This window comes from Protomyctophum bolini (assembly GCF_963924005.1).
Source record: "Protomyctophum bolini genome assembly, chromosome: 8".
Classification (NCBI taxonomy): Eukaryota; Metazoa; Chordata; class Actinopteri; order Myctophiformes; family Myctophidae; genus Protomyctophum; species Protomyctophum bolini.
Window position 1 is genome coordinate 12,914,650 of NC_137869.1, and position 12,723 is coordinate 12,927,372.

At 41.7% G+C, this 12,723-nt stretch overlaps 1 protein-coding gene across 2 annotated transcripts in view; it reads right to left on the reverse strand.

The window, feature by feature from the left end:
• col24a1 (collagen type XXIV alpha 1 chain) overlaps positions 1-12,723 on the reverse strand; it is a 134,832-nt gene that overhangs the window by 69,561 nt on the left and 52,548 nt on the right. For both annotated transcript variants that reach the window (XR_013964517.1, XM_080770376.1), the window contains exons 9-14: positions 12,119-12,172; positions 11,277-11,321; positions 9,203-9,256; positions 7,416-7,460; positions 5,491-5,544; positions 3,898-3,942 (exon numbers count right to left, since the gene is read on the reverse strand). Coding sequence is in view for 1 of the 2 variants with exons in the window: in XM_080770376.1 (XP_080626502.1) it covers positions 3,898-3,942; positions 5,491-5,544; positions 7,416-7,460; positions 9,203-9,256; positions 11,277-11,321; positions 12,119-12,172 (297 nt within the window). In the remaining variant the exon portion in view is untranslated. The remainder of the gene's footprint in view (positions 1-3,897; positions 3,943-5,490; positions 5,545-7,415; positions 7,461-9,202; positions 9,257-11,276; positions 11,322-12,118; positions 12,173-12,723) is intronic.

Consider the following 12,723-nt stretch of genomic DNA (forward strand, 5'->3'; position numbering starts at 1 on the left):
GCTTTTCGGATATTTATAATATAAACCTTTTTAATTAATTCTATTAATTTCCCCATTTCTCGCTTGTTTACATTCTGCACCATGCTAGTGTCTGCCTGAAACTGACTGCACGTTACTTGGAAAAATGGCAAAAGTTGGAAGAAAGAGACACAGTTAATATGCGATTACTTTGAATATGACAGCGAGAGAGACGCAAGCAAGTGCCTTGTGGAAAAGGATGATCATAAATTTGCGGAGCACGTCAGAAGAGTAAGGATCGGGTATTTGTGGAATGAGCAACACAGCTAAACGTGTGGGTAGCGCCTCCAAAACATTTGCCAAAATGGCAAGTGGTTGGTATTCATCCTTGCTTTGTGTTGCAAACACTTATTTTACACTACAGTGTTAGGGAACTCAGTAGCGACTCTGGAAGGTCCATACGCAGCCACAACAGCTTGGTATGGTATGAGGCAGTATCTCTCTCACAGGCAAGACAGAACTTGTCATCACTAAAGGCAATCTCAATGCAGTGAGATTCTGGAGCCAGTGGCGATCCCATATCTTCAGAATCTGGGACCTAACGCCATCCTCCAGGATGACAACGCTCGCCCTCCCTCAGAGCCAGGATCATCACAGAGTACCTCCAGAATGTGGGAGTGGACTCAGTGGAGAGGATGGAATGGCCTGCCGTAAGTCCAGACCTCAACCCATTTGAACACTTGTGGGATCAGTTTGGGCGTGCTGTACGTGCGACTAACAGAACCACGTTGGATGACGTGCAAAAAAACCTGGTTGAGGAATGGGATGCCATCCCACAGCAAAATGTGTCTAGGTTGGTGACCAGCATGAGGAGGAGGTGCCAAGCTGTTGTGGCTGCTTTTGGATCTTCTACCCACTACTGAGGTCCATAACAGTGTAAAAATGGTGTTGATTTTTTCCTTATTACTATGGGAGAGTGCAATAATCCAATCCACTAATCAACTCAAAGCAAGGGTTTAATACCAACCATTTGCCATTTTGGCACATTTTGTGGGGGCGCTACACAAATGTTTAGCGTGTTTAGCAGAATGCCTGATCCTTACAATCTATGCCTCGTTGTACAGGTGACGACGATCAATAATTCAAATGATATAAAACATCATACCAATTGGTATTATCAAAGTGGAGAAATAATGGACCAAAGTTAAGTTTATGATTTTTATCAGTTTATATTTTAAAATTATTTTTTGAGTTTTTATTACACAATAGTCTGATCTTTTTTCATCCTATACCTGACAAATATACCAAAGTACGAAAAAAAACTATAACTAAACTAAAACTAAACTAAACTAAAACTAAGCATTTTCACCAAAATAAAAACTAAATAAAAACTAGCAAACCCGTTCTAAAAACGAACTAAAACTAACTAAATTAGAAAAAAAAACTCTGCCGTGGTACAACAACACAGTAAAAGAAAACAGCGTGGAAGATGAAAGTTTTGAACTAAAGCAGTCATCATATTTGACATTCCACTGTGTGTGTGTGTGTGTGTGTGTGTGTGCGTGCATGCGTGTCTGTGTGCATTTCTGCACTGATGTGTGCATGTGTGAGTGCGTGCACATCATATACAGTAGGACATGCCATTCATTCATGTGTGCAGGCTATGTGTACTGTACATCTGCTGCTTGTCTCTGTCACATCCTCTCCTGTCCACAGTGAGCAGAATGATTGGTAGACATCAAACGGAGATCTGAAGACCTGGGGGTTAACTCTACAGACTGCAATGCATGTGCACTTCATTATTTTGATAGCTCCTTCTTTAGTGATTATTATTTGGCTCCACTTCCGCTTTATATTTTACTCATGATATAAATTCCATTGCTCCAGACTGTATGATGGAAGAAATTGCGAGAGGCAACAGTCTGGCAACACGAGACTACCACGTTAGGGACGTCAGGGATGTTGTACAAAGTCCAAAGGATTGACAAATCATAATGAAACAAGATGGGGTCTACTAACACTGTGGCCTCCGTTTGAATTTCGGCATATTCAACACTGGGATGCCATTTTGCGTCACAGTCATGCATGACAGTGATACGTTATTTGCCTCTACATTGACTTCCAGTAAAAAAATAAACATACACAACGTTCAATATTTCAAGTATGAAACATAATTACGTGGATGCATGCACAAGAAAATAGGTGATTGTGTAAGTCGTTTTCTAAAATCATTATAAAGGGCCTCTAAACAGCAGAGCGAGGTGAATTCTATTCCACTCATAGGGGGCACCACAAATGCTGAGGTTATTTCTCCACCAAATTAGGTACAAATGAGCAAGGTTTTTATTCCATACTGTTTGACTGTAATTGCCTTCAACTTAGTAGGCCTATTTCTTACAAAAACACCATATATCACAGCCAATAAACTACAAATTGTAATCGCATTTTGAGACCCAGCAGATTGCACCTCCCAAAGCACATTCACTTCTGCCCAAAGAGGTGCAAATGGTACAAATTTAAAAAATAGAAACGCTATTTCCCCCGCAGTTTCCTCGGCTTTGCGTCCTGCCTGCTGCAGGGCTAGGCGAAGACCAGACGTTTCTAATTTCATGAGTGCGGATGCTCCTTTTTCCCCCCCTCCAATTTTATTCTAAGCCTTTTATCATGCATCTCTGTGTGTCTCTGCAGCTGACTTATGGTTTTAGAAGAAGGCTTAGTTTTTATGATGCATAAAATATACATAATCTACCCTTGGCATTCTACCTGGCACAAGTCTGAACAGTCAGTGGCAGCATGCGCTACAAGACGTAAAGAATATACTGTACTACTGCCATGAAAAACAAATGGTCTGGCTTAAGCCCTGCACACAGTATGTCCAAGAAGCTTTGGCAGCCTGTTTATTCCCATTCATCAGGCGTGGAGGAGTAGATCATTCCTAACCATGCATCATCGAAAACACTAATCTAACCAACAGAAGAGAATCTGAAGCAGACTGAGATGAATGGACAGGCAGACAGACTGACAGACAAAAGGGCAGGAAGGGAGATGGACACCAATCAGACAGATCGCAACCAGGTAGACAAATATAGGGAGGTGTACGTACAGGCGGGCAAAAAAAAGGTTGACATATCACAGTTGAGATGAAAAACCATCTAAGTCCATAAAAATTATCCATAATGTATCAATAATAAGTAAGGGGTCAGTTGGGTCAGGACACATAGGCCTTTTCGCGGAGGGGTCAGAATAAATTATGGACCTAAATGGTTCTTCGTCTCAACTGCTCAGTGATGTGCATTGGCTTGAAAATGTATCAGTTACTTAAAGATTGCGACATCTTTGTTTGATCTCAATACACTTTTAATTGCTTACATTTCTATCCCACGATTTTGCAACCCATTTTTTCACCCAGTGTCAATTATCTAATGTAATCCTGGGCGGGGGGGGGGGGGGGTAGTTTAGAGACCAGGATTACTGCGTTTTTGTGAGGGTACCTACACTAGGGGACACGGGGAGAACATGGAAACTCCACACAGAAAGGCCCTTTCGCCAACCCCGCCTCAGGTATAGGCATGACGGAGGAGAGAGCACGCCACCAGCATCCCCAGCGGGAATCGAACCCAGGACCTTCTAGCTGTGAGGCGACAGCACTACCGACTGTGCCACCTCATTACACTTTTAAACCCATCTTAGAGTTCAAAGCCTCCAAGTGTCAACATCAAACTTTGCCCGTTCTGTAAGAGCCAGGAACTATGGATTACTGTAATATGCATGGTGCTATTACTGTATGATACGTATGCACTGCACCATGAGATGGGGCGAAATGTCAAAGTTACATCTGCAATGTATGACATCAAATACACCAAAGACTTCAATGAGCAATTGAGCCTCTTTCAACACGCTATTTATTACAATTATTCATGAGAAATGATTGATACTCACCCTCAGACCAGGGAAACCACCAATGCCAGTCCCACCAGCAGGCCCCTGTGAAACATCACAGCAACATCCTAAGTACACAGGGCAGGACACTTAAAGTAGCCTACAGCAAGCATTCCCCTCGCTAATGTTTCTACACACTGAAAGAATCTATAATAGACATATGAAAAATTAATTTCCTATTTGCATGGCACAGAGTTAGTCAATAAATCCCAGTAACTGTCATTTGCAAGGCCTCACCTAATGAAAGCCGAATTGACTGAATTTTAAATGTAATCATTGATAAGGGATTTCATAAAACCCCTATCAAATGCATGGAACCCATCACACTGGCAAATGAACAAATCAAATTAATAGTAATAATAATAAAATAATAATAATAATATTATAAATGAATGCCACCCTCACAGGCTGGCAGTAATTGTACAAGCACCAACATGGCAATATTATTATGTCCATCTCCATAATTACCACATACTACTGATGCAGTAGTGCAGCATGAATTGCAGGGTCTAATGCAAAATATGCTGGTTTTCAATCACTTTATTTTGCAAGCAGCAATCCTATATTCTAGTCACTGATCAAACATAATCCAAAACCTGACACGATGTCTATCACAGCATACTGTACTTTACTGGCCAATAAAGATTGCTAGCTGTCCAAGTATGTCATCCTAATATTAATAGATTACGTATTTAGCACCGGTTTCAAAATGTTACAGAATTCTTCGAGCGAGTGTGGAAAAAGTGAGGACATGGCTGAGAAGAGAGAGAGAGAGAGAGAGAGAGAGAGAGAGAGAGAGAGAGAGAGAGAGAGAGAGAGAGAGAGAGAGAGAGAGAGAGAGCATTATCAAGAGTGTTGGACATAGACACAAAGACAGAAAGTGTTCTGAGTTTGGTACAGATGTGCCATGTGTGTTCTCTTCATTTCCCTGAAGTATTTTGGCTGGCATACCGTACAAGGTTCTATCATAGCATGGTGCACATATGCACCTCATTTACTCCTCGTTTCCTCTAGTAATTGGCAGTGGCACAGGAGAGAATAATCGTCAGAGAATAGAATCAGAATAATGTCACATCTGGGAATACATTTCTTACCAAGAATGTTCTTCACCAATGTGTTTGTAAAGGTGTCTACTAACATATCCCACATTGGTTTCTATTCAACCACCTTAGGGGAATTTTTGACAGCTGCTGAAAGTTGGGGTACCATCATCAACAACCAATATAAGGCAAAATGTTCTACATTTCATTATGCTTTAAGTAGCATGTGACGTGTCAAACTAGGGGGTTTTCATGATTCTGAATTCATTCCAAGCATGAATTAGTTTTGCACGAAAAACACTCCTTGGGCTAAAAACGGCCATAGCCGTCATCACAAATGTGATGAGGTCAGCACAAATGTGATGAGGAAAAGGAGCAGAAGTAAGACTGTAGAACGCGGCTATTTTCAAATAGCCGGTATATTGTTAAAGTGGTCATTGATGCTATATTAACTCCCCAACTTAAGAATTAAGACCCCACCTTGAAAACCCCTGGCGTAGAGGAGGGATTAAAAAGGCCAGGAAGGTGAAGAAGAAGCGCATTTTGTTCTTACCTCATTGCCGTCGGGACCGGCTGGCCCCCTCTCTCCAGCAGCACCAACAACCCCCTTTGGAGAACACAGATGACATACTTTTTAATTAAACATAATATTATATCTGGCTTGTGGAATTGACTGGAACTAGCCAATAGGTTATCTTTTAATACAGTGTACAATACAATCTTGTGTTGTTCAAAACAGTCAGTCATGAGTAGTAAAACTCCTGTTTTCATAAATCCACAGATTGTTTTTAGTAATACTGCACATGATCATGACACTAGATTAGAGGTTCCAGTATTGGGCAGTTTGTGTTACCTCGCCCAAAATAAACATTTCTAATGAAATCATTTATTTATAGATCAATGTCACTTTGGATAACCTGCCTTGAAACCTCTGTTTCATTTACAGTAAATTAACAGAACAAAAATAATCTAAAATTCCATTTCATCCAACTCAGTAGCTTCTTTCACAGAGTTTAGAGTGCTAACATTCACAGCCACCGAAACTAATTTACTGTAGCCTAAGACAGCCCAGTCTTTACAGAGTTACAGAATGAGCATAATGGATTTGAAAATAAGATGTTTTAGGTGATGTGATTGGGACATCCTGGGAGGAATAAAGTTGAGACGATGTGGTAATCACATGCAAAACTACTCTTTCATGACTGTAGGGAGACAGATTTGAACTGCATATGCCTCCTGGCAACATGCTAGGCGAATGCCTCCTGGCAACATGCTGGGGAGCCAATAGAGGTCTAAGCGTGTGAGATTAAAGATCATCCAGCTTTACAGACACTAGGCCTTCTGCAGACTTGGCATCTTTAACACAGCTAGAGTCCCTGACATTTGTTTTGAAAAGGTTTTAAACTCTCAAAACGGGCCCACACTTGATACTTCCATCTGTCTATGTCAGAGTCACGAGAGAGGGAGGACACACACACACACACACACACACACACACACACACACACACAAATACATACAATACTCCTTTTATGATGATTTCCTGTTTTTTGTTATATAGAAGTGTATATTTGTACGTCTCTAAATGTTCTGATGAATTTAAATTGGTGGACCCTATTGTAAACAAGTTTTATGGCGTCGTCCACCGTTAACAGTTTTTGTATTGAGTTGTGCTTGAAATGTACCTATTCGGCATACTGTTAATACATCAATCAATCAATCAATCAGCACATGAGAGCAGTGAAAATAATGGAATGTTAATGTGATGGATTTTCTGTTGAGGTTATTTGGGGACATGACGACAGATGGTTCTGGAGTGCATACAGATTGGATACGTTTGTTCTTACTTGACATGGATAAGAAACAAGGGGAGCAGTACAGTATGAGTTGGATGTTTGTAGAGCAGCAGTAGAAGGTGGGTGGCAACAGGAAGTTCTTTGAAAATGCGGATGACAAAGAGTCCTCGCTGGCAGATAACAGTGGGGATGATGAGAAGCTCACATCTCTAATGCGTTCGGTCGCATGCTGTCCACAACTGTTTGGATCCTCTGGAAGAGTTACATATAATATTGTCTTTGCTCCGTCAGTAATGTTTGACTTCTGGCACTGCATGCTGTTGCATTAGCACATTTGCAGTGCACACAGCATACAGATGAGGCTCTCTTTGATGTCCCGGGGGCTTCCTGTGTGTAAAGTATTACTTTTCTTTTTAAGAGAACCTTATGTACACGTTTATGTGTTGCATAACACGCTCTGACGAGTATGTCCTTCCCTGTTCGGTCATGTGCATAACTGATGCACTCCAGATGAGCACAAATGGGCAATCACACCTGCAACGTCCGCCTCCCCCAACCCACTATAGAAAATTACTCTCCAACCACAAAATGGACCAGAGTTATTGATAGACGCTGACGACATATTGTATGCCTATTCCGTGTTGGAAGACCTCAACTTTCAATGTGATGACAATAGTATTACCTGTCTTCCTTTGTGACCAGGCTTTCCAACAGGACCAGGAATGCCCTAGGAAAGGAACCAAAAAAGATTAGGAGAAAACATAACAAAACAGTAACGTGTTGAAGTGTGCTTCTGTTGAGTAAGTGTTTTCCTAACAGGGTGGGAGAGTCAGAAAGTAATTTTTTATATATATTTATTTGTTTATGTGTTTGTTTTTGTTTGTTTGTTTGTCAAAAGGCAAGTGGGAAGCCCGCCACCTACTTTGATTTATAACAATCTTTCAGTAGTGCAGCAAACAATGGACATGAGAAAGAAATATGCTGGCATGGCGTCAAACTCAAACATGAATGGTTTCCCAGGCAAATGTCCAGTCAATATTCACCAGGGCACATCATGCCAAAATACTGCTCTAATACAGAGCAAGGATTTAAAGGGACACTTCACCCTTTTTGCAAAAAAACATATGTTAATGACGTTTAGAAGCTTTAGAACACTTTCCTGGGGGTCTTTATGTGTGTAATATGTGGTTTTAGATATTTTAGATTGTAGCAGTGAGCCTGTTGTCTCTGATGTCATGGGCACTGGGCTCACTTCCTTCCTGGACTACATGTTGTCTCAGTAAGACAGCCCTCCCCCCTATCCACAAGGAGGAGCAGTGCACCAAAGAATGATGGGAATTGTAGTCCAGGAAGGTAGTGTGACCAGTGTCCATGACATCAGAGACACTGGGCTCACTGCTACAATCTAAAATATCTAAAACCACATATTACACACATAAAGACCCCCAGGAAAGTGATCTAAAGCTTCTAAATGTCATTAACATATATTTTTTAGCAAAAAGGGTGAAGTGTCCCTTTAACTGTGCTGTCATTCAGTCTTTGCCTCATTGAAAAGAGATAATTTCCTTAGCTTATGTACCGACTTGAACCATAGAGTCCCTATTCTGTGGCAAACTCCTGGTGGGGGCATCTTACTGACAGGTGAGTCAGTATAGGATACGACAGTAGTGACAACACAGAAATGTGTGTGGGGAGGACTTAATTGGCATAAGAACTCAATTAGAGAGAAAAAGGGGTAAAAAATACTTGGCTACTCTAAATTAAAAAAAGATTTGGCATAGAGGGAAAATGGAGGGAAGAGCAGTATAGAACCCTGGGGGGTCAACAAAGAATATACGGTCTAAGTGTTTAAGTGTATCTATCTACTATAGAACGTCGCAGTCCCTCCCCCTTTCAGAACAACGAGTGGCCCAGGAAATGAATCGCAATGCATTTGTCCCATAGGCATTTCGTGCTTTATTTATTTAAAGACCTTTTAAGCGTTGTACGAAGCCAACTCTTGTCGTGACAAATCATGACAACACACACAATATTTTGGACCAAACAAATAAGGGGGAGGGACTCTTATTTGAGGCTCTATTGAGGTTATTAATACATGTTTTAGTTTATTCTTGTCAAGCACCTTTTACTTTTGCCTCATATGGCGGCTACACAATAGAATAGCAAAATGACTGACAAAGGTCTGCAAGCATTTAGCGACTCAGAATCTGAAAAGATCTCTTGCACAATTTATATTGGAAGAGAGCCGAGTGAAACATGCTGATGACAGCTAAATGTTAAAAGCAACATTTTGAAAAGAGTTTGCATTTGCCAAATCTAACATAATAGATATACAATACTTATACAGTACTTAGCAGAGTTACAAAATACAGATGAGATTAATGATAATTTTTCCAAAGATAATATTAAAACTTAGCACTGTCAAGACAGAGACTTTCAGAAAACTTTCATTAAAACAATATCACTTACTCTCTCTCCTTCCAGCCCTGGTGGCCCAGCTACACCAGGAGGTCCAATAAAACCCTGGAAGACAGTTGCAAAACAATATATTGTATAATGGAGGACTGCACATTTTGCACATTGCACATTTTTGGTTGTGTTATCAATGTTACTGATTAATTCTCCATAACTGTACTGAAGTACTCTGCATTTGATTAAAGCTCCCGGCAACCATGCGTCTCAAGCTGTTGTGTGTAAACAACAATATACTCTTGGCCAAATTGAGTGGTTACAAAGGGCTGGAAATGAAATACATTACGGTATGAGCAGATACTGTACTGTAGTAGGTTCATCAGCAGGTTCATCAATATTAATAAAACCTACACACACTGACCCATTTTAACTGTCATTTTCAGAAATGTCAGCTATTTTCACTAGTTTTGACACTCTTGTACAAATAGGGCATTAATTAAAGAAAAACTAATCTGCCTGACAGTGACAATATGGCACTGCACTGTGCCCTATTTTCCCTTATCCAGCGTGTCTTTTTTTTTTTTTTTTTTTTATCTTTTTCTTCTGTGTGTATCTACAGCAAGTGCAACAGTGAAAACACAGGGACCTACAGTATAATGTGCCACATGGCATGCTTCAGTGCACAAGAAATATGTAGGGATTTAGATGTAAAGCCCATCAAAGCTTTACAGGATAGTGAGTTATGGACGGCCTGCCTCTCAGGTGGCTATTGTAACTGGAACTGTATGAAGTACTGGTCAGCACGCTCATGGTCCGGTGCATCTTGTCTGGGCTGAACGCTCTCTCTTTTGGGCTTACACACCATAGATCATGTCTTATCTTAATGCATATGGCTCGGCATATGTCTCTGTCTCATTCTCTCCCCCCGTCCAACATACAGTAACCACCATGTCCCCGGTCTCCCTGCCGTTTGTTAAGGTGCACAATAAAACCATCGTGTTGATTTAACACAGAGGATTTTGCTGTGTGCTGCTGCATGAAACAGGGATGTTTCAACAGGCCATTTAAGTCATGACCAAGAAAGTGAGCTCACTCATCCATCCACTAATGCAGCAATTGAACCCCAAACCAAATGAACCCTATTCTGGGTATGTATTTTCGGCAAAGAGACCCCTGGTGCACCTCGGTCAACAAGTATATAAGGTATAAGTGGCAGTGGAAGACTTGTCTGTGCACTTATCTCAGTGGCCAGAATATAAACAGTTATAACTGAAATGGCATGTAGAAAGAAGCCACGTAGCCACAAATTGGTAGTGCCAGTGCAGGTCTTCGCATTTCAATTGCATTTCTTGGCATTCCAATCGCTATGCAAAGAGTGTGAATGCTATTCTGGCAGCACTTCCAAACTTGTGAAAACTAAAGGAAAAAAAATGAATCTGGGGGAAACAAATGGATAGCAGTCAGGTTGCCTTGTATGTTTTGGTTTCCTGTACAAGGGGAATCAAATCCCTAACAAATAGACAGGGAATGGTTGATTTCAAATCTCATAGTTTTATCATATTGTACAGTACACAAACCCTAAGTCTGATAAGCCTCTTATTCAAGGGTCAACATCAACTAAAGCATATGTTCTTCTATTCCAGGTATTTGACTACACATTTACAAGCTCACTCACTGCTCGTCTCTTTCTTTCACACTTCTTTCTTTGTGACTCAGTAATCAAGATTTTCCTTCCCGAGTTGCATACACTCTCCCTAACTCCCTTTTCTCTGTGGTGGCTCACTTCCCAACCACCCCCCCCCCCCCCCCCCCCCCTTTGTACTCTCTCCACTCCCCTGTTCCTCTCTCTCTCTGTTCTACGGTTCTTGTGGCATGCCTGCTTCCTGAGGAATGAGCCATGATGAGCGGAGCCAGACAGCCTTGTTGAGAGACAACACAGACCCTGGACCAGCCCCACGAGGAGCCTCGCAGCTCCCATCAGCAGGTATGTGAGAAACGCAACTCAGATCCCAGGACAGTCCCTCCGGAGCAGGGGCTGTGGGCCTGACACTGTCCTAATCCTTTCAGGAAATGAAGTATTCACTCTGGCGCTGCCGAGGGCAGACAGACACAGGGAGCGAGCTGTACTTACACGGACACCTTTAGGCCCTGGGTTACCTTCTGGCCCAGCCAAGCCCTGCAACAAAGGAGAGACTTGGGTGAGGAGGGGGTATTGTCACAGTATGCACAGTCTCAGCGGCGGTCATATTTCACATGGTGGGGGGGGCAAATCTAAACACATCAGTCACACAGAGCTGTCAGTTTGGTCTGATAAGAGAGATACAGTAGGTTTGACTGACAGACAGCTAAGAGAAAACACATGCGGTTCACACTCTTGAGAAGCAATGTTATACTTCCTGGTTATGCATGGCTGTGGAATGCACACCGAATGCACATTCCAAAGTGTTCACAATTCATCATCACAAAAGTTGTCATAATTGCATTCATTTGATTAACACAGACGTGTTCAGTGCTATGCATTTCCTTACTTTAGGTGGCACATTTTGGTCACTGTTGTTTTGGTCAGTTATTATAAACGTAAGGTGATGGGAGTACAAAGAAGGGTTGTCTATTAATTTTGTCATATTGTGGGGAACAACACGTTCTTTTAGGGACTATGTTAGAGGTGGTTTCACCATTAGCCACTGAAGCCAGTTCTTTGCAGGCCCAGGTATGAGAAGATCACAAGCATGTTTTAGTTTGAGCTTGAGTCCAACGACTGAATTAAATGTATTTACTACCCTTCTGGACTACGATTTGTGATGTTGGATTGTGGGTAGAACAAAGATGAAGGACCTTTTGCTCAGTATGAAATGATAACAACACTGCTCTGTGCTATTTATTTGGATATTTCTTTGAGGCATTCTGAGTGGAGCGGTCAAGAAAAACCCAAGAGGATGGATGGAGGAGTCGGAAGCGTATTTTTCACTGCACCTGCCTGCCAGGGTAACCTGCCGCCCCGGCCTCCCCCGGAGGTCCTGGCACGCCCTGCAGCACAGAGAGAGACAATGGAAGGAGGGTTAAAGAGGGGGAGAGAGGGGGGAGAGAGAGAAAGGGACATGAGTGTAGAAATATGAGATGGATAGATAAAGTGAAAGAGGAGGAACACAGAACTTTACCAGTATTGACAACTGAGTGTTCCTTCCCTGTCAGTTACTGTGCCAGGCTGTCAGCTGTACCCTCACCCCTTGCTTATTCCACTGTCCAACACTACATAAAGTACTACTGTATATGCCACTGGTACGTAGATTACTTATAAATTATGTCATGGAAACTATCATTATTTCTAGCAAATGCATGCACACACAGAGCTGTTAGTGTTTAAATGAAAATACCATTGTTATGTTGAACACACCAGCCTTTCAAAAGTCTTGAAAACAAAGAAATCCCATGATGCAGCAGAGATCGTCCTCTCTGTTCACTGTAGTTGTCTGATTACACCATGGATGGAGACAGACCTGGCACTGAAGTAATGCTAACACCTTGCAAGACATTAATTGCCTGTTCTCTTCTAAGCCTACACTTTGGTCGTGAACATG